The following is a 20,160-nucleotide window of genomic DNA, read 5'->3' on the forward strand; positions in this document are numbered from 1 at the left end:
CAGGATTTAAACATGTTTATTTCTGCTGTGAAGTTGGTCTTTTTAACATGGGAGTCTATGGGGATTTGCTCTGTTTTGGAGCCCCTAGTGGATGAGGGGGGAACTGCAGTTTTTTTGCACTTCTGCATAGACTTCACATTTTACCGCCGGAGGTTGCCGCTTGATCCGAACCCAGTAATTAGTAGGAGAGAGGCAGGGTACCCCAGTAAATATATATAAAACAAAAAGGAACCACGGGCTCTTATGCACAAGGACAACAGACTGGATTGCCTAAAAACTCCAGTTTATACATGACTTAAAATGGAAACATAAAAGAGCCACTAATAGTCCCCTCTGGTCACCATAGGCCGGGTGTCCTGCATGTCATTAAAAACTAAACAACCTGTTAACAAAAGAAACATGCTAACAAAAAAAAGTCCAACACAACCAAACCAAACCGTGCAAGTCCATAAAAACAGGTTGTAGTCCAGATGACTTGACAGGAGCCCAGCCAGGTGCTTGGTCCAGACGAGGTAGAACCCAACAGAGAAGATGTCTCCAATAAGCAGGGGGTGCTTAAAAAAAAGGACCTGGACAAGACAGCAGAGCATCCAGAAACGCTGGAGCAAAATCCGGCTCACAGCACCCAGCCAGCCCACGTGTCTACAAACATATATATATATATTTCATATTTAAAACACATTATGGGCTAGATGTCTTACCAATGAATGAAACCTCCCCTGCCCGAAGGAAGAAGGCAGCCTGGCCCGTCGCATGGGAAGTGACTTTTTTCAACCAATCAATGGATCGCAGTGGGTCAAGCTCAGCATTTTGGGTCAGATTGGTTAGATTGGTACTCCGATGTAAGGGTCCCAAAACAGCTGGACAGGTCATGGCAGATATTAGATTACCCATCCCAGTTCTTGCATGTGGAAACACAAAGAAATGCGTCAGTGGAAAGCTGCTTTGTTGTTGGTAAAAGTGTTTCAGCAGTGTATTCTGAACTTTGTAAAAAGTGCATCAAGGATTGTAAAAGACATTTTCTTCAGCTGTTTTTTCTGAATGTAAAGTTGTTTGGGTAAAAGTGCTTCAGCATTGTACTTTTTGTATGTAAACATGGTTTCACTGGATGTAATGTTGTTTGGACTTCCTGGCCACCGTAGCAAACGGAGCCTGAAACAATGTCAGAACGTGGGACTGAACTCTGAACTCAGCACTGCCCACTAGTGGAGGAACTGACTTAACAACCATGGCAACGTAACAGACACATGGAAGTATGAGGACGGCGACGCATAATAAAGTTTGAAACGGACGTCCCTTTTTTCGTTTGTGAGGGAGCATAAATTGGCCTTTAGACTGCTGATGGGATGTCCCATGATGCACTGAGCACTTCCTCCCCTTTTTCATCTCTCTGCTTATTATCTTCCATGAATGAACGTATGGCAGTAGTGGCATCATTAATGTATTTCTCCTCTCTCAGCAGGCCAAGTTGCAGTGTCTGTTGGCCTTTCTTTCCTTCCTCTCCACCCTAACTGGTCGAGGCAGATGGCCGCCCTCCCTAAGCTGGGTTCTGCGGGAGACTTTCACTTCCTGTGAAAAGGGACTTTTTTCCTTTCCACTGCCACCCTGTGCAGCTCAGGATCAGGGACTGAATACAAGTTTAGTTTTGACACAATCTGTTGGTTTCCTTAACTAGACTATTATTTCTTATGAATTGGCACAAATACTGATTGGATGACAATCGACTGGCTCAAATTGAATGTAAAGTGACCTGGGATGATGTTGTGAATTAGTGCTATACAAATAAAGTGAATTGTGAGGTACCGCAAAAGAAAAAGAAACTTACCTGTGTCCCTTAGCGGGCTCTGTAGAAATTCTGAATAAGACGGAGATTTAAAAGAGGCGAGTCACTGCTAAAGTGATGCAAAAGGCAGCAAAATGGTAATTCCTCCCTCAACTCTGTGACAACTGATGATGTCAGTGCATTTTCTTTCTCTCTTTAGTTCTTTATCTTTTTTCAGCGATCTGGCGACCCCCTAAAATTATCTTGGGACCCCGTAGGGGTCGGGGCCCCCACTTTGGGAAACGCTGCTCTAAAACACAGCTTGAGAGGTGCTGCTAGAAAGAAAACAAACCAAAATGAAGAGACTTTCTACGTGTGTTTATAAGAAGGATGGAGGTTGGCTTCATGGTTGGTGGGCGGGGAGGAGCGACCAGGAGCGCAGCGGACGCGCACAGAGCTGATTCACATCCAAACCTTCACTTCACAGGAGGATTTCCAGGCTTCAGCGTTTAGCAGATGATAATAACGTCACCGTATCACCGTCAAACTAAACACGCGTCAGATCCATCGCAGTAATCATCCTTGTGCTGTTTATGTCAGACAGGGGAGAAACTACAACTTGTAAGACAGAAACCAGCCTGCACAGGTAAGTTTTAATACGGCAAACACGCAGCCATTATTTACCTGGAAGTGTCAGTACAGTAAAAAGTAGATAGGAGAAATGACTGAACCTTTACAAGTTATGGTGTTTAAACTGTACAAAAGGTTTTAACGTGTAGACTTTCTTTTCCATGTTGCATAGTTCACGTAAGGTGAACTATGCAACATGTTTAATACACATCATTGCCTGATTTTAAGCTCCCAAAGGAAAGTGTTGTTCCTGGCCAGCCTTTCAGGTTTGTTCACTTGCATGCATCTTATTGGTGTACCATAGCCAGTTTGTGTTGGCTCGGTTTCACTGCACTTATATAAGAGCAGCGTGAAAATGAAGGAGAAAAACAGACATGCACAGAGCTTCTGAACATCTTGAAGGGGGGTGATTGAATGGAAGTTGTGTCTAACCATGTTGTCCCAACCACCTGGATTAATCCCAAATTGTTTAGAACAATAAAATGAAATATACTACAATTAAGATCCTCACGAATAAAGTAAATGCACATGTAATGTTTTTCATTACTTGTGTTGCTGTACTGGTTTCCTACCACCAAATCAATGTCTCCTCTGGGTACAATATGTTTTGCATATTGACTGTTGCACAACAGCTTCTCTTTGCAAATTCCTCTGGAAATCTCTGTATTGATAAATGTGCTTCCTTCTACCCTTCTTCTACTCTAATTTACTCCCACTGACGTACTACTGAGCAAGACACTGATCTAATAAAACTGTGGTATATTAAGATCTTGCGTACCACAGGTTGGTGTTATTAGGGAATCTGTTGAGAGAGGAAATAAACTGATGCAACCTTTAGCTAAAATCTACTTGCTAGCCTGAACAATGAATGGAAACTTTTTTTTTCAACCATTTGCTTTATTAACCATGAAGATGAAGAAAGTCAATCAGTGCCATTACTATGTACACTCATGTCCTCAGACCTTAACCTCAGTTTCACATGGAGCTGAAAATGTTAAAATGTAACAGCACATCAGTGGCATCCTATGAATAATTAATGTGGAAATGTCAGATTTTTTTACTTAAGATTTTCCAAATGATGTTCCTGTAAGTTTTTCTGAAATATGCTACGTTTGCTCTGAATGAAACTTCACAACTTTAAAGCCAAATAATCAGAGCTGGTTAAATTGTTTGACATGAGCAGGAAAGTGTGAAACAGGGTACATGTTGTCTTATGCCCATCAGTCCGTGCACATTTTTTCCCCCTGAAAGGCACGTAGTGGTTGTGACAGGAATGCAAAGCAGAGGCCGGGGTTCTTGAACGCAGCCTTACTGTAATGTGTCTAGTTAATGATCCGCCCAACGATGTCTGTTCAGGAGGAAGAGAAGGCTTCAGTTTTTTTTTCTCCTTTTTTCTTTTGGTTTTTGCACAAAGATGGATTAGGATGAGCCATGGAAACATTTTGACTCACTAAATTTGGTACAAGTTGAGCCAGTGGTAATTAACTTATTGTTAGCAGTTCTCATGGATAAAGGAACACTACTCAATTCAAGACCTCTTCTTTTGGATAACCAGAACAAGCATGACCAGACAGATATTAATGGCCTGTGCAGGTAGTCACAGGAAGAAACGCTTTTATCCACATCTACGATCTACTGCAGCTGCCGGATTGACTACACAAAAGCTTCTTTCTGGGTGTTTTGTGGTGAGTCATCAGAAGGAAATGTTTATCTTTATTATGACACATGCTTTTATCATCAGTCTCGACCATGATGTTGATGTTTTCCTCAGATTGATTTGGAATCAGTCCAGAATATCATTAAAGAGGATGCTCTTGGGACTGACTGCTGTCTGTTCATATGATGGTTTAGCTCAATATTAAAAGAGAAGTAGCCGACTGAAACATTAAACTTGGCTAAAGACAAGTACCATTTTCTGAAAATTCAAAATTAAGTTGCTTTTTTTGTTATCTGTACAGAAACTGTAGTATAAATATATCCTGTAGTTTAACACAGGGTTAAATCCCAGGTGTATTTTTTGGCCTGAAGCAGCAGCTTCTTGGATTTTATGCTAGCTTCCTGGGATCCTCACAGTGATGGCACGGGTTCTTAAAAGTTATTGGCTCAGGAGCTGAAGGGTAGATTTTCTTAAATTGGGAAAAGCCCAAGCTAGGCAGCTGGTTTTTCCATTCTGTTTCAAGTCTTATTGCCAAACTCTCCTGGCTCAGGCTTCATAAACAGATATGCTGTCATCTAGCTGTGAATGAGCAAATACATGTTAGTGAATATCTTTACATTAGGTCAGAAATTCTTTAAATTATTGAATTAAACCATCAAAAGTCAGAGTCAAAGTCGGACTAAGACACAAAGACAATGAGACCAGAAGTTGAATGGCTCCTGCACATACACATTCAGTTAGATTAAAGCTGGTCTTTGTGTATGCTAAATAGCTCGTTTCGCTAGCTTTGACATTGCAGCAATAGACGATGGAGCTGATAACAGCAGAATAACCACATGAGATTGTGTGCATCTAATTTGTGCAGCACTTGAACGAAATGTACAGAGCTGCAACCCTGTCTAGTTCACTGCTGGACTCGGTGCTAGTTTTGTGCTAGCTAAATCGCTTGCTAGTAGTTTTTGTTTCTGGTGTCATCGGCCAACTCAAAAAAGCACGACGCCAGCAAGCTGAGCTCAAATGTGGCATTTTGCTACCTAAAGTAGCAGAGTCAACAAATCAAGTCACCAACTCACAGTAGTCCAGTTAAATAGCTTTGTTGTACTACTGCAAGACCAGTTGCAGGCCTTACAGAAAAACACATGTGCTTCACATGTTCTTCACACGAGGACCACATGTGAAGCACACAAAAACCATGTGGATTTCTCCATTGCCTTCAGCACCATCCAGCCGGTGCTCCTGAAAGCCAAACTGGAGAGGGCTGGGGTAGATCTTTATCTGGCAGAGTGAATTTTGCACTATGACCTGCTGACCTGCAGCGTAGGTGTCCCCCAGGGGACGGTGTTTGGACCCGTTTCTCTTCACCCTCTACGCTCCAGACTTCAGACACAACATGGACAGCTGTGTTCTGCAGAACCTCTCAGATGACTCTGCGATTGTCGGACTGATCCCTGAGGACGACTATGTGGACTACAGAGGACTGACACAGAACTTTGTTGACTGGTGTCAGCAAAACCACCTCCTGATCAATGCAGGGAAAACCAAGGAGATGGTGGTGGACTTTCACAGACACCGGTCTGCTGTCCCCTCACCGCTGAACATCCAGGGAACGGACACTGAGAGAGAGGACTCTTATAGATACCTGGGTGTTCACCAAACAATAAACTAGACTGGACTCACAACATAGACATGCTGTACAGGAAGGGTCAGAGCAGGTCTATCTTCTGAGGAGACAGAGGCAGTCTTTTGGAGGAAAGGGGGACTCCTGAGGACCTTCTCTGACTCTGTGGTGGATCAGCCATCCTGTACGGTGTGGTCTGCTGGAGCAGCAGCATCGCAGAGAGGGAGAGGAAGAAGCTGGACTAAGTCATCAGGACGTCCAGCTCTGTCCTGGGCTGGTCTCTGGACTCAGTGCATGAGGTAGGTGACCCCCATGCTGGACCATGAGTCCCACCCCTGCAGGACCCCTGTCTGGTCTGGAGAGCAGCTTCAGGGACAGACTGATCCGTCCTCTCTGTGTGAAGGAGAGACACCACAGGTCTCTCCTCCTGCTGCTGTCAGGCTTTACACTGAACACGTGAAACTGTCTTTACATGTTTATGTACATGTTTGTGTACATGTCTATGTCTATATCCTGTACATACTCACCCTACAGACCAGATACTTGACATGTTATTACTTACGTGTGTTTGTGTGTTCTTGTTTGATATCACCTGTGTGCTTCTGCTTACTGCACCTGTACTGTTGCAACAAAGCAGTTTCCCCACTGAGGGACTGATAAAGGTTTCTTATTCTTATGTGGACCACACGTGCTTCACATGTGGATGAACATGTAGTTCACAAAAGGTCCCCAAAACTGTGATCTACATGTGTTTCATGTGTTCTTCACATCTAGATCACATGAAAATGTACCAAGACAATGTCTGCACATATTAGGTTGTATGTGTGTGTAGGTACATATCATCTATGTGTGTGTTGTTATATGTATTCGCAGGTATATGTCATGTATGTGTGTATGTGCGACTCGTTGGTTTGTGGTCTGGGGGACTTGATGGGTTAAGATGCTGTTTTTAATGTAATTTGTTTGAAAAAGTGCTTTAAAAATTAAGTTTGATTGATTCAGCTGTGTATGTAAGCATATTTTACAACATTGTCTTTGTCCAAAATGAAATTTAAATAACATTTCTAATGCAGATGATAACTCATGAATGATCTAATTATTTATTTGACTTCGTCCCTTTTACACAGGTATCATCGGCAGGTGTTCAGGATGTTTTTGTTGCAACTTCAGACCTGCAGGTAACCCTCATCGCCTGTGCTGCTGCTTTCCTTTGCACCCTGGAGTGGAGATGGTCTACTGGACCACACAGTGGGGGACATGCATTTGGCTCCAGCCTCTGCTAGCCTTTGCCCTGGCCAATTGTCCCTCACTGCCCCCCAGCCCCGTCAACTTTTCTGTTGTGTACACCATGCCCTTCTTCCAAGCACAGGGACCCATCCAGAACATAGTAAATAACTCGTTGTACCAGGAAGTGTATGTGGCTTCTCAGAATGTGATCGAAGCTGTCAACAGGAGTTTGGAGAAGGCCTGGGAGCTCCGCACTGGGCCAGCTGGAAGTCCAGAGTGTCAGATATGTGATCTGTGTGACATCGATAAGGATTACAACTTTCCAGAGAACACAAACAATCAAGTCTTGCTGTTCGATACTTTCTTCATGTATTTGTATTCTTGTGGAAGTTCTCAGTATGGTGTATGCTACTTCCACCAGCTGTACTCTAATGGGGAGCCGCCTTCTTATTCTAAGTGTTTGTTTAGAAAGGACTCCAACTCTGCTGCTTACTGTCCAGACTGTGTGGCTAGCCCTCTGGGTACTAAAGTCTCCATGGTGGAGGAGGGTCAGACTGTATACTTCTTTGTTGCAGCTTCTGTCAATGACAGTGTGACCCAGCGTTACGGAAGGAAATCGATATCAGTTCGAAGACCTCTGGCCACTGAGGACGGTTTCTACAGCGATGTGCGAGGCCTGACTGTACTGCCCAACCTGAGGAGGACATATCACATTGATTATGTCTACAGTTTTTACAATCAGGAGTATGTCTACTTCCTTTCAGTACAAAGAGAGAGCCCAGATCTGGACTCCTCCCCATTTCAGACTCGTCTGGGACGTCTTCCACGAAGTGAATGGGAGATGAAGAGGTATCGCGAGTTGATCTTGGAGTGTCGCTTTGAGCCGAAACGTAGGAGGAGGAACATACTCAGTGAGCCCTATAAGGATGTTGTGTACAATGTAGTCCAGGCAGCCTATTTTGGGAAGGCAGGCAGGGAGCTGGCAGAGGAGCTGGGGGCAGAGGAGGAGGCTGACATCCTGTATGGGGTGTTCGCTGTCACCAATGACAACGGAGTCACAGAGAAGGACTCGGCCCTGTGCGCCTTCCCCATGGACAATGTGAATAAAGCAATTACTGATGGGGTGGATGACTGCTGCGAATCTGGACCAGAGCAGCTCTCCAGGGGGCTTTGCCATTTTCAGCCCTGTGAAAGCTGTCCACATGAGGTGAGCCCATCAGTCCAAAAAAGGGTTTCAGTATTTCGTAGTAGTCATAGGATTTATCCTTAGATATTTTTAATTTTAGGGCTGCATGGTGGTGTGGTGGTTAGCACCGCAGCCTCACAGCTGAATCTTGGCTGGGGGAGGTTTGAACCTGGGGGGCGTGGCCTTTCTGTGTGGAGTTTGCATGTTCTCCCCGTGTATGCCTGGGTTCCCTCCGGGTTCTCCGGCTTCCTCCCACCGTCCAAAGACATGCATGATAGGTTAACTGGTTATTCTAAATTCTCCCTAGGAGAGAGTGTGTGTGTGAATGGTTGTTTGTCTATCTGTGTTGGCCCTGCGACAGACTGGTGACCTGTCCAGGTGTACCTGCCTCTCACCTGTTAAAATGCTGGGATAGGCTCCAGCTCACCCGCGACCCGTAATGGAACAAGCGGTCAAGATGATGGATGGGTGGATATTTTTAATAAATAACTAGGACAGGCCTTTAATGGAACGTTTCATAATAATATAATGTTTTATGCTGCTTTATGACGTCTGGGGTGACTCCAGCTAAGCCCTGGTTCCCGAACAGGATGAAGTAATTATAGCAAATTAACAGATAAGGACCTAGAAGTGATTACAGTGTTGTTTGTTTTTCAGTTTGATAAAGATGAAGCCAGGCTGATGATGCAGGAGAAAACACAGAAATATTAAACTATTTTAACAATGCACATTAAATCAATCAACAATCAAAGCTCTGGCTGCACGACTTAGTAAACTTCATTATAAATCTGTCAGCATTTTATTGTGTGATGTGAAGATGGAAAATTACACTTATTTTCTACTTTGCATTTTTCTCTGTATATCTGTGTGTACATACACGTGTGTGTATGTATATATAACACTGGGCTGCCAACCTTAGATGAACTTGATGGTTTTATTTCCATTATAAACTCTGGTGCATATTCATTCTATTTTCTCATGTACTGCATGATTTAAAATTACATAACATTTTCTTTTAAAAACTCCAGCACGTAAAGGGTTAATATTTTTCTGGGGTAAAGGAAACTTTATGTTTCATGATGGATTTTTTTCTTTTTATTCTTGCTAAATGTAATCCTTCACCTGCTAATATGAACTAATATCTAGCCAAATGTAGGACTGTATTTAAATGTAGGCGTATAAAAGGAAACTGGTACTTGGTTGTCTGCCAGTTGTGCAGCTTGTAGCTTGTTTAAATGCTTTCAAGACATAACCCCGATTAGCCTCCTGTTGGGCGTCTCCTCTGACATGTCACATGATTACACTCAAGCTCTCTGTGTTTTTGGCTTGACATTAACTAGGAAATATTGATTAAACAAAAGTTTTACACACGTTTTTCATACGTTTTTAACTACACCTGAGGTGAGTCTAGAGGTATCTTCTAACTGCTGGATAAAGTTGGGTGGTTTTCATGTTTAGAAAACATAACTTTCATCAGTATAAACTTAGTCTTTGATACCGAGCTTAACAAGAGACTGCATCAGAAGGGAACTGAAGCAGCACAATAACTACCTTTCATGCTTTCATGTTTTTGTAAATAAAAAGCAACTTTTAAAATTTTCATGGGGGTTAACATGCGCCTCTGTCGGCATGTTGCTCCATGCTGAAGCATTGCTGGGACAGCTGCAGCGTATTAATGCCAGTACGGCACTGCTGCAACTTCACTTTGTTTAGCTGCTTATGAGTTGAGTTAAGAGTCGCCGGCAGTCCTGTTTCTTTGGTTTTGGTTTCTTAGATTAGCCTTTGCAGCCCAGATCCTACAGCCAGTCTGCTCCAGTTTTTTGTTTTTTGGCCAGGACACACTTCTCCCTTATCATTATTTATTAAGGTTCTTTTCAAAGTTTCTGCTTGGTAATGGTCTCATATTATATGTTTTCTTTATTTTGAGCCTTTTTTCTTTCAGGGACCATGACAATGGGTAAATTAATTTCCAGACTGAAGGCTGAGACTCCATTCATGTGAATGCTCTGAAACCTGTGCGAACAGGTTTAACAAAGAATGTGGAATGTGTGCCATTGCTTAGTCTTCTTGAAAGGAAACTTGGAAATAAAAGAAAAAGCCTATTTCCTAGAAATTCAAACTGTCACTTTAACCCGTTAAAATGAAGGCTGCATATTTGTGTATCTCCCTGTTGTCACAACCCGGTTCATGGGTTAACAAACAACTGGAACAAACACCAAAAGCCAAATTAAATGAATTTTTTAAACTAAAATAATATGAAACCAAACATTTTATAGAGTGTGGATGGTCAGACCATTATTGTAAAGATAAGAGTGGACATGGTGAGTTCAAGTGTTGTCAGCTCAGCTAAAGCAAAGCAAACCAAAAGGAAACCTTGCCCTGAGGAAAGAGCAGAGAGAGCCTCGTGGAATGCTGCAGCTTTTATATCTTAAGGCCCTCAGGCTCCAGGTGCTCCAAATAAGCCAAACACAGCAGTTAGGACCTGCAACAGCTCAAAAATAAAAAATCATTATCACGCCACATGCACATCAGGACTGGAGCCATGTTTGCTTTTACCCTTATTCACCTTTACATCTTTTGATGAAAATAAGATAAGTCAATAACTTTCAAATAAAAAACCCTTCAGATAGTTAATATTTCACATTTCTAGTTTTATTCAGAAGCTGATAAATTTAAGTTTTAGGAGGACGACTTTGGCCAAAATGTGTTAAATTGTGTCATTCTGGAGGCAGTTTTATGAGAAGATGAGCTGCTGATGAGATGCCGAAATGTGCCATTTTCTAAACTTTCATTAATATTTTCATTATCAGGGACCAGGCGCCCTCTTTTACCTGGACGTGTTCTCTTTCTGAGAGCTAAAAAAATGTCTGGGATTTTGCTCTATCTCAGCCTTAAATACAATCCCTGCCCCCCCCCCCCCCCCCCCCCCCCCCAAAAAAAAAGAAAAAAAAAAAAATGCCACGAATAAACAAGGTCATCCACTCTAACATCTGGTTGAACCTCCTTTATCTCTGATTCCAGCAGCTTCTCTGTGGCATCGTCTCTAGAAGCTTCTGCAATGTCACCACATTTATTTCCATCCAGTGTTGCATCAATTTTTCTCCAAGATCTTGTATTGATGATGGAGAGTCCGACCACTGCACAAAGCCTGCTCCAGCACATCCCAGAGGTCCTCCATGGGGTTCAGGTCTGGACTCTGTGGTGGCCAGTCCATGTGTGAACATGATGTCTCCTGTTCCCTGAAACACTCTTTCACAATCTGAGCCCCATGAATCCTGGCACTGTGCTGTCAGGGAAGATGGAATAACCTTCTCATTCAGGATATTCAGGTATCAGCTGACTTCATTCTTTGGACACATTATGTTGCTGAACCTAGACCTGAACCTGGACCTGACCAACTGCAGCAACTCCAGATCATAGACTGCCCCCACAGGCTTGTACAGTAGCGCTAGACATGATGGCTGCATCATTAACAGTTAAGTAAAGCAAAAAAAAAAAAAAAAAAAAAAAAATCACAATATACATATAAGAATAATTAATAATAAAAAATATGTAAATATCTACTATCCAAGATTAAAAACAAAATACAAGAAAATATAAATCAGAATAGAATAACCCTGAGTGATATCAGAGCACGTTTTACTAAACATTTTGTTTTTTGATCAGTACTTTCTACCCATAGATGCATCACGTGAGCATGGTGGACATCACACACATGATGCCACACGTGTCACATGAAGGCAGCGTGAACAATTTGTAGATAAAAGAAGAACATCTCAGTTCTCATCATTCAGTTTATTTAAAAGAGGCGTTCAAAAGAATCGATTCGTTCATGAACATCACATCTTTAGCGCGACTCTGCCTCCTCATATAGTCTCAAACTTTTCCCGGTGAGAGGGTTCAATCCCCAGACTTTCTCCACAGTTTAACACCTTAATTAGACGAAGCTCAGGGCACAAGATGCAAAGCAGGGAGCTGCAAGCTCACATCAGTTCTGCATGAAGACAGGTTTCTGTTGATCTTTTTTCTGTGTTTGTATGTGTTTATATATATTTGTTGTGTTATTGCTCTATAAAGGGACAAACACTGAACAGAAAGACACATTTATCTTCACCAGACTGAACATGGAATGAATGCCAAAGTCTTTGGCCAAATACAAGACAGCAAAAAAGTTGTTGTTTTATGTAGCGCAGTGGTTCCCAACCTGGGGTTCCTGATGCCCCAAGAGGGTCCCCAAATACCCAAGACTTATAATTTTTTTTAATCATTTGGACATTTCATCCAAAACCCCAAAGTGAATTAATGGGGGTCATTAAAATATGTTATATAATATTCTAAAATATACATTATTAAAAAATTATGATAGAAAATAAACTTATTAGGCCAAACCTAGTTAACCATTCAGTTCAGGTCCAGGTCCTGTGGGTCAGTGAAGGTGGTTCTGGTCCAGGTCCTGTGGGTCAGTGAGGGTGGTTCTGGTCCAGGTCCTGTGGGTCAGTGAGGGTGGTTCTGGTCCAGGTCCTGTGAGTCAGTGAAGGTGGTTCTGGTGCAGGTCCTGTGGGTCAGTGAGGGTGGTTCTGGTCCAGGTCCTGTGAGTCAGTGAGGGTGGTTCTGGTGCAGGTCCTGTGGGTCAGTGAGGGTGGTTCTGGTCCAGGTCCTGTGAGTCAGTGAGGGTGGTTCTGGTGCAGGTCCTGTGGGTCAGTGAGGGTGGTTCTGGTCCAGGTCCTGTGAGTCAGTGAGGGTGGTTCTGGTGCAGGTCCTGTGGGTCAGTGAAGGTGGTTCTGGTCCAGGTCCTGTGAGTCAGTGAGGGTGGTTCTGGTGCAGGTCCTGTGGGTCAGTGAGGGTGGTTCTGGTGCAGGTCCTGTGGGTCAGTGAGGGTGGTTCTGGTCCAGGTCCTGTGAGTCAGTGAGGGTGGTTCTGGTGCAGGTCCTGTGGGTCAGTGAGGGTGGTTCTGGTCCAGGTCCTGTGAGTCAGTGAAGGTGGTTCTGGTGCAGGTCCTGTGGGTCAGTGAAGGTGGTTCTGGTGCAGGTCCTGTGAGTCAGTGAGGGTGGTTCTGGTCCAGGTCCTGTGAGTCAGTGAAGGTGGTTCTGGTGCAGGTCGTGTGGGTCAGTGAGGGTGGTTCTGGTCCAGGTCCTGTGGGTCAGTGAGGGTGGTTCTGGTCCAGGTCCTGTGAGTCAGTGAAGGTGGTTCTGGTCCAGGTCCTGTGAGTCAGTGAGGGTGGTTCTGGTGCAGGTCCTGTGGGTCAGTGAGGGTGGTTCTGGTCCAGGTCCTGTGAGTCAGTGAAGGTGGTTCTGGTCTAGGTCCTGTGAGTCAGTGAGGGTGGTTCTGGTCCAGGTCCTGTGGGTCAGTGAGGGTGGTTCTGGTGCAGGTCCTGTGGGTCAGTGAAGGTGGTTCTGGTGCAGGTCCTGTGAGTCAGTGAGGGTGGTTCTAGTCCAGGTCCTGTGAGTCAGTGAAGGTGGTTCTGGTGCAGGTCCTGTGGGTCAGTGAAGGTGGTTCTGGTGCAGGTCCTGTGGGTCAGTGAAGGTGGTTCTAGTCCAGGTCCTGTGAGTCAGTGAAGGTGGTTCTGGTCCAGGTCCTGTGAGTCAGTGAGGGTGGTTCTGGTCCAGGTCCTGTGGTCTAGGAGGTCGGGGAGCTGCTGGAGCTACAGTAGTGACTAGTTCATGTCTATCCTGGGAACCTGGATTTTTCCTGCAAGGCTTCATTAATGAAACATGTCTGAAGATAATTTGTTGAGAACAACCTTTACTTTGGTTTTATTTGCTTTTTACAGGACTCGGCCAAAAAATAAAGCTCAGCATGGGGCAGGGCAGGGGGCTCCATGGCTCTTTGGTAGATGCATGAAGGAGTCTTTGAGGAAAATAGTTGGGAACCATTGATGTAAAGAATATAAATTCAGTATAAAATGTCAATGAATGAAGATTCTTGCGATGGACTGGCCACCTGTCCAGGTGTACCTGCCTCGCCTGCTACTGTCTGTTGTGAATTGTTTAGGAATTGTATAAGTGTTCTTATGTCTTTTATGTCTTCATTTTTTACTCAACTATGTGTACTAAGCTGAGAGTATCTTCAAAATTTTGTTATGCTGCATAATGACAATAAAGATCTTGAATCTTGAATGCCCACTGGGCACAATGTTCCTAAAGGTGAGCTCTTCATCATGCTGAAGTGTTTCAGCAACTCATATCTGGCCTAACTTTTACTTTACAAAGTAAACTTCTTGGGAAATTTTAAAATTTTGGTTATTTGGTTCCCAGATGAGAGAGGAATTTAGGAAGACTGGGACATAAATTGTTGTTTGGGATGGAAAATAAATATAGAAAAAAACTTAACTACAGGCTCATCTTTATTCAGGAGGAACTTTTGGAATGGGAATACCGGAAGCCAAATGTGAGTTACTTGTTCATCTGTTGAATGAACATCCCAGGATAGACAGGAAACTGGTTTCTGTAAGAAAACAGCCTCGTTCGCTCCCCGTTCCCTCTCAGTGTGATTGTATTCCACCCTTTTCAGGTCATATGTCTTAAAATGTGGTAGTTTATAGTATCTTGTCTCATGGGAAAACAACCAGAATGACTCTCTATACCCATGATCCCATGCATGTTTCTCCTAAGATTTTCATTTTAGTTTGCTGACATTGGCAACGGACGGCCTGTGGCGAGACTTCCTGTTCTCTGTGTTCTAAATGTAAAAAGTTGCTAGTTTGAGCACTTCTGAGAATTAACAGGGCTAAGTTTGCATTTGTAGCTGCGATATTCTACTGTAGTTTGTAAAGTCTGAATTTAAAATGTTCACATATAAAATTTATTGACCGTTAATTCATAACCTCCGCCATGCGGACCTTTTTTTTTAAGGAAATGTTGACTGGTTCTACCAGTTCTGAGCTGATGGCACTGCTGGACATCTGATTTAGAGGGAAATAAGCTTGATGTGTTTTTCATCGACTGATGCAGCTTGTCTTGACTGACCACTGACTACATGTTTTGCAAGTGTACCTGTAAGAATTGATGCTGGTTTGAAAGCGAAAGGACGTAACATAAAATATTGATGTGATTTAGAATTTTCTATAACAATAAATAAGCATGATTTATATTTTTGAAAGCATTCATAGTTTACAGCATTTTTTCACACCTGCCTAAAACTTTTGCACAGGACTGTATGTCTGTTTATATTTAGAGTGGCGGGATATGTTCTTTGGTTTTAAGTTGGCCTCTTTTTTGGCTACATTTTCATGGTTAGATTGATTAAAATAAATAGTTTATTGATCCTAAAGGAAATATTGGGTAAGTGTAGTGCAAAAAGAAATATATTGCATTCAGCAGTGTTAGAAATTTATTTAATTCCAGTTTGCCAACCAAGAGCTGGAAGGAAATTGGTTCTGACAGAAAAAGAAGAAATAAACACTCATCTTCCCAACGCCTCTCGTTTGACATGGCTACAGAAGTAGAAACAAATAAAGCAAATAAAATAAAAAAATCTTCCTAGAAATGACAGTTTTACACCTGCTGCTATTATTATAGATGATTATAATATGGTTCATTTTCATATTATAACGATTTGTTACCTCATAACCTCAGTAGACCAACAGGCTCTGTTCCCATCTTGAAGAAAAGCAGGACTTGGTCGGGTCTGTGAAAGTGTATCAGATTTTTCCATTTATTGACGTCGTAAAACTTCCTGTATCTCCTGGTTATATATTTGCAAGAAGATGAAACAGCGATCCACCCTGCTGTGTGTCTACATACAAGGCAACAACCCTGTCAGTAATGCGTCATATAGTCATTTAGCCTCTTAAAGGATGAAACAGATTCCCTTTGTGTATCTGGTCTTTCCTCATCGTCGTCGTGGTGACCTGCTTCCCTCCTCTCATCCATCACAGGAAAACTGTTGGCTCTGTCCTGATGCATCTGTAAATTTCCTAAATTAAAATGATGTTTTTATGATCTATAAAAGGAACTCTGAGCTGTAAAGTAATAACTTTTAAAGTGGAAATAAAAACCTTGGGAACGACAGAAGAGCTTATTGTTTGGCCTTCAAGCTGCAGGAAGGAAAGTGAGGATTGGCGATAAATCTGCTTTAATATTAACAGTATTGTTTTAGAACATGGATTGTTTATTAGTAATGGTTAATCCGCGTTTTTATAGTCTGAAGCCCATCTGACCATAAACACAAAACTTACTACCATCATCCCGCTACATTAAGCAGCAGATGCCGTTTTTTTGCTTAGTCGACAAGAAGTTGGATTTGTTCCATGCTGAGTCATTCACACCTTTAAGTTCATTTACAGTCCTCTGAAAGCAGATGCTTTTCCTCTTAAAAACATAAAAGAAAGTTTGGATGGTAACTGCGTTTTCTTTCTGACTTTCCTTCACTGCTCCCTTTCTGCCTGTGGCCTTGCCACTAGAGCATGGAGAACAACGCCACGTGTCGGGATCATCCGACCATGGTGTCCAAACCTTACTACAGAGTGGACCTCTTCAACAGGCAGATGACAGACGTCCTGCTCACCTCTCTCCTGGTCACAACCATAGAGAGCAAGACTGTTGCCCACATTGGAACCTCCACCGGACGTCTGCTTCAGGTTTGCTGCCTTTTCCATCAGAACTGTTCTTTCTGTATGATTATTATCACTTCTACAGCTGTGTTGTGTGTGTGTTGGCAGCTTGTATTGACCAGATCCAGCCCGGTTATCTTTGCCAATTACTCCCTGGCAGAGAATCAGAGGGTGTCCTCTATTGCTGCTGTCTACTCATCAGAGTATCTGCTTTTTGTAGTTGGAGACAAGGTAAAGTTACGTTCCTGTAACAGTGTATTTTCAGCTATAATCATCTGTAAGCATGTTCAGGTGATATGATCGTCGCTTGATGGCTGAACTTTCCTCCTGCTGTTTACTGACATGTCAGTCAGCTCAAATCATAAAAACATGCCTGCAGTGGGTTCCAGTCTCTCCCCTGTCTCATTTACACCATCATGGAGCAAAATTGCATTTGGATGTGATTTTGTGAGAGAAAAAAAGTCATAATTTCACTGTTTAGATGATCCAGGTGCCTCAGAGAGGGCCAGGCTGCCAGCACTTCATGACCTGCGCCATATGCCTGATGGCCCCGAAATTCATGGGCTGTGGCTGGTGCTCCGGGGTGTGTTCATGGCAGAGTGAGTGTCAAAGTCGCTGGAGAAACGAATCCTGCCCACCTGGGATCACAGGGGTGAGGAATAATCTTTCATCCGGGAAACAAATGGCCTTTTAACTTATAAAACATTCACTGAGTGTAGGTGAGGGTATTTATTCTGTTATACTGATGCAGTTCTCTCCACGGACTGCGCCCCCTGATGGTCAAACAGAGCTAACGCTGTGTGGATGGGAGTTCCAGTCACCCTTAAGACCACCTATCACCTCTAAAACCCACCAGGTTCGAGTAGGACAGACCCCCTGCACTGTGATTCCACTTAAAAGCAACCACACGCAGTGAGTAAACGTCTGGATCTGCTGCCTCTGCTCGTGCTACATTCTGTGGAAAATCTGCCATTTGCTTTAAAAATAAGACAAAAACATAATTTCTTTCCGCAAATATCCAGAGAAAGTAAGAAAACAAGAAAGAATATATTTGCTGCAGATTTGGCATCATTTATGCAACTTTCTGAAGAGATAAAAAAATCTTTGCAAAACACCAAAACTATAAGCATTCGTTTAATATCTAAAGCACTGAGGGCTGGAATTACACCGCAGTGTCACTTCCACATGCATGATCGTTCGTGGACAGCAGCCAATCAAAAGCAGAGTTACTGGCAGAAAACATTCTGCTAAAAAATTCACAACTCTGACAAATTACTGCTGTTCTTTGACATTATTATCAGGGATCATGTCAACAAGCTGATGTGTAACACGTATTTTAACCATGTCAACACGGTTAGCATGTTAGCATGCTAATGTTTGCTAATTACAAAATGGAACAAAAAAAAAACAAAAACTAACAATAAAAAAAGCTTGACGTCACATTTCAAAAGCAATGTATGATTTTTTAAATTAAATTGAATTAAACTGAATTAAATTTAATTAAATTTAATTAAATTTTATTTTATTTTGATTTTATTTTATTTTATTTTGTTTTATTTTATTTTATTTTATTTTATTTTGTTTTATTTTATTTTATTTTATTTTGTTTTATTTTATTTTATTTTATTTTTATTTTATTTTTTTATTTTGTTTTGTTTTATTTTATTTTATTTTTTTATTTTGTTTTATTTTATTTTATTTTATTTTATTTTGTTTTTATTTTATTTTTTTATTTTGTTTTATTTTATTTTATTTTTTTATTTTATTTTGTTTTATTTTATTTTATTTTATTTTATTTTATTTTATTTTGTTTTATTTTATTTTATTTTATATTATTTTGTTTTTATTTTATTTTTTTATTTTGTTTTATTTTATTTTATTTTGTTTTGTTTTATTTTATTTTATTTTATTTTATTTTATTTTATTTTATTTTATTTTATTTTATTTTGTTTTATTTTATTTTATTTGATTTTGTGAGGTTGTTTTGCTCTGTGATTTTGTGGCTCCGTCTCAGTGGTTTGTAGTTTCTTATTATCAGTCTTGCTTTATCACCTTTTGATCAGGTTTAGTTTATTGATGAATATTTTTAGATCGATGGATGTTTGTGATTTTTGTTTGTTTGCTATGTTGCTGTTTTGCTCTGTGAGTTTGTGTTTTTTGTCTCTAAGGTGTGTATATTTTAACAATGTTATCACTTGTTGTCTGTGTTTTTACCACATTTTGATAAATTTTAGTTTACTGATTAATATCTTTAGACTGATGGATAATTGTTTCTGTGATTCCAGGGAGCCTTTGTAGGACCTGGCCAGGGACAACAGATGAAAACTGGCATATTTAGAAGTGTTTCTTTTTTTAATACGCTTTGTCCCTGTCAAATAAACAAGTAAAGTAAAGTAATGATAAAGATAAAAGACTAAAACAAATGGAGTTTTGCTCTCTGTTGTTTTTCAGCTCTGTAAATTAGTATGAAATTCATTTGCGGCTGATATTTCTGGACCTGCGTTAGCTGCATACATGCTAATGTGTTTTCATTTTTATTTTTTCTTCAGCTTAGTGTGTAAGATTCGCTCTGGGGCCACGGAGCTGTCCAAACCAGTCAACATCACAGTGGAAGTGTATGAAGGCAAAGCAGAGGGCCGCTACTTCATCCACGGGAAAGCAGAAATGCCAGGGTTCACGTTTGTGGTAGTCTTTTAAAAAATCATGCTTGTTAAGCACCATGACCTGAAAATAGGATTGTTTCCTCTTATTAGTATTCATAATAAAAACACTTTTATTAAACCCTTAAGAGAAATGCTAAAATTAAGTAGTAGTTAATTAGTAGTACTGACCAGTAATGTTTTTTAAATTTAGACATCTTTCATAAATAGGAATCTATCTATCTATCTATCTATCTATCTATCTATCTATCTATCTATCTATCTATCTATCTATCTATCTATCTATCTATCTATCTATCTATCTATCTATCTATCTATCTAAGATAGATAGATATGTAATCATTTTTTTATCTTATTTATTTTGATTTATGGAATTTACATAATCTTGTTGGACATGACTGGAGAGGACAGAAAAATGGAGAATAGTGAACAGAATTAAAGATGAAAGTAGAATAAGGAAGTAGAGACAAAAATCCAGCAGATAGAAGCAACGAGCTTCAATCCAACCTTACACCAGACAACCAGCTGCTACACTAAACTAAGCAGAATATCATCAGGAGTTCCTAAAATAAATAAATAAATAAATAAATAAATGAAACAACAACAAAAAACAAACAAAAACAAACAAACACGTATTACATGTGTTACAGCAACAATTTTGGTTGTTGTTGTAACAAGCCCTCCCCCTTTCCTCCTCCCTCCCAACTAACACATCCTCTCCCCACCCTCCCTCCTCCATCCACCCGTCCACCCGTCCACCCCCCAATCCCCACACCCACCCAGATGCAGCGGAGTTGCCGCACCCCCCAGGGCCAGTAGCCCCCCCATCAGCGCAGCCAGCCTGGATCGCGGCCCCCTGGGGCAACCAC

The 20,160-nt window shown here is 41.4% G+C and overlaps 1 protein-coding gene across 1 annotated transcript in view; it reads left to right on the top strand.

Annotated features, from left to right (window-relative positions):
* Positions 1 to 2,227: 2,227 nt before the first annotated feature.
* mst1rb (macrophage stimulating 1 receptor b) overlaps positions 2,228 to 20,160 on the top strand; it is a 31,563-nt gene continuing 13,630 nt past the window's right edge. Inside the window, exons 1-7 of the mRNA XM_041981594.1 lie at positions 2,228 to 2,408; positions 6,795 to 8,101; positions 16,482 to 16,658; positions 16,740 to 16,862; positions 17,113 to 17,283; positions 17,383 to 17,543; positions 19,181 to 19,316. Coding sequence (XP_041837528.1) covers positions 6,896 to 8,101; positions 16,482 to 16,658; positions 16,740 to 16,862; positions 17,113 to 17,283; positions 17,383 to 17,543; positions 19,181 to 19,316 — 1,974 coding nt within the window. The 5' untranslated portion in view covers positions 2,228 to 2,408; positions 6,795 to 6,895. The remainder of the gene's footprint in view (positions 2,409 to 6,794; positions 8,102 to 16,481; positions 16,659 to 16,739; positions 16,863 to 17,112; positions 17,284 to 17,382; positions 17,544 to 19,180; positions 19,317 to 20,160) is intronic.

This window comes from Melanotaenia boesemani, chromosome 3, assembly GCF_017639745.1.
Source record: "Melanotaenia boesemani isolate fMelBoe1 chromosome 3, fMelBoe1.pri, whole genome shotgun sequence".
Lineage (NCBI taxonomy): Eukaryota > Metazoa > Chordata > Actinopteri > Atheriniformes > Melanotaeniidae > Melanotaenia > Melanotaenia boesemani.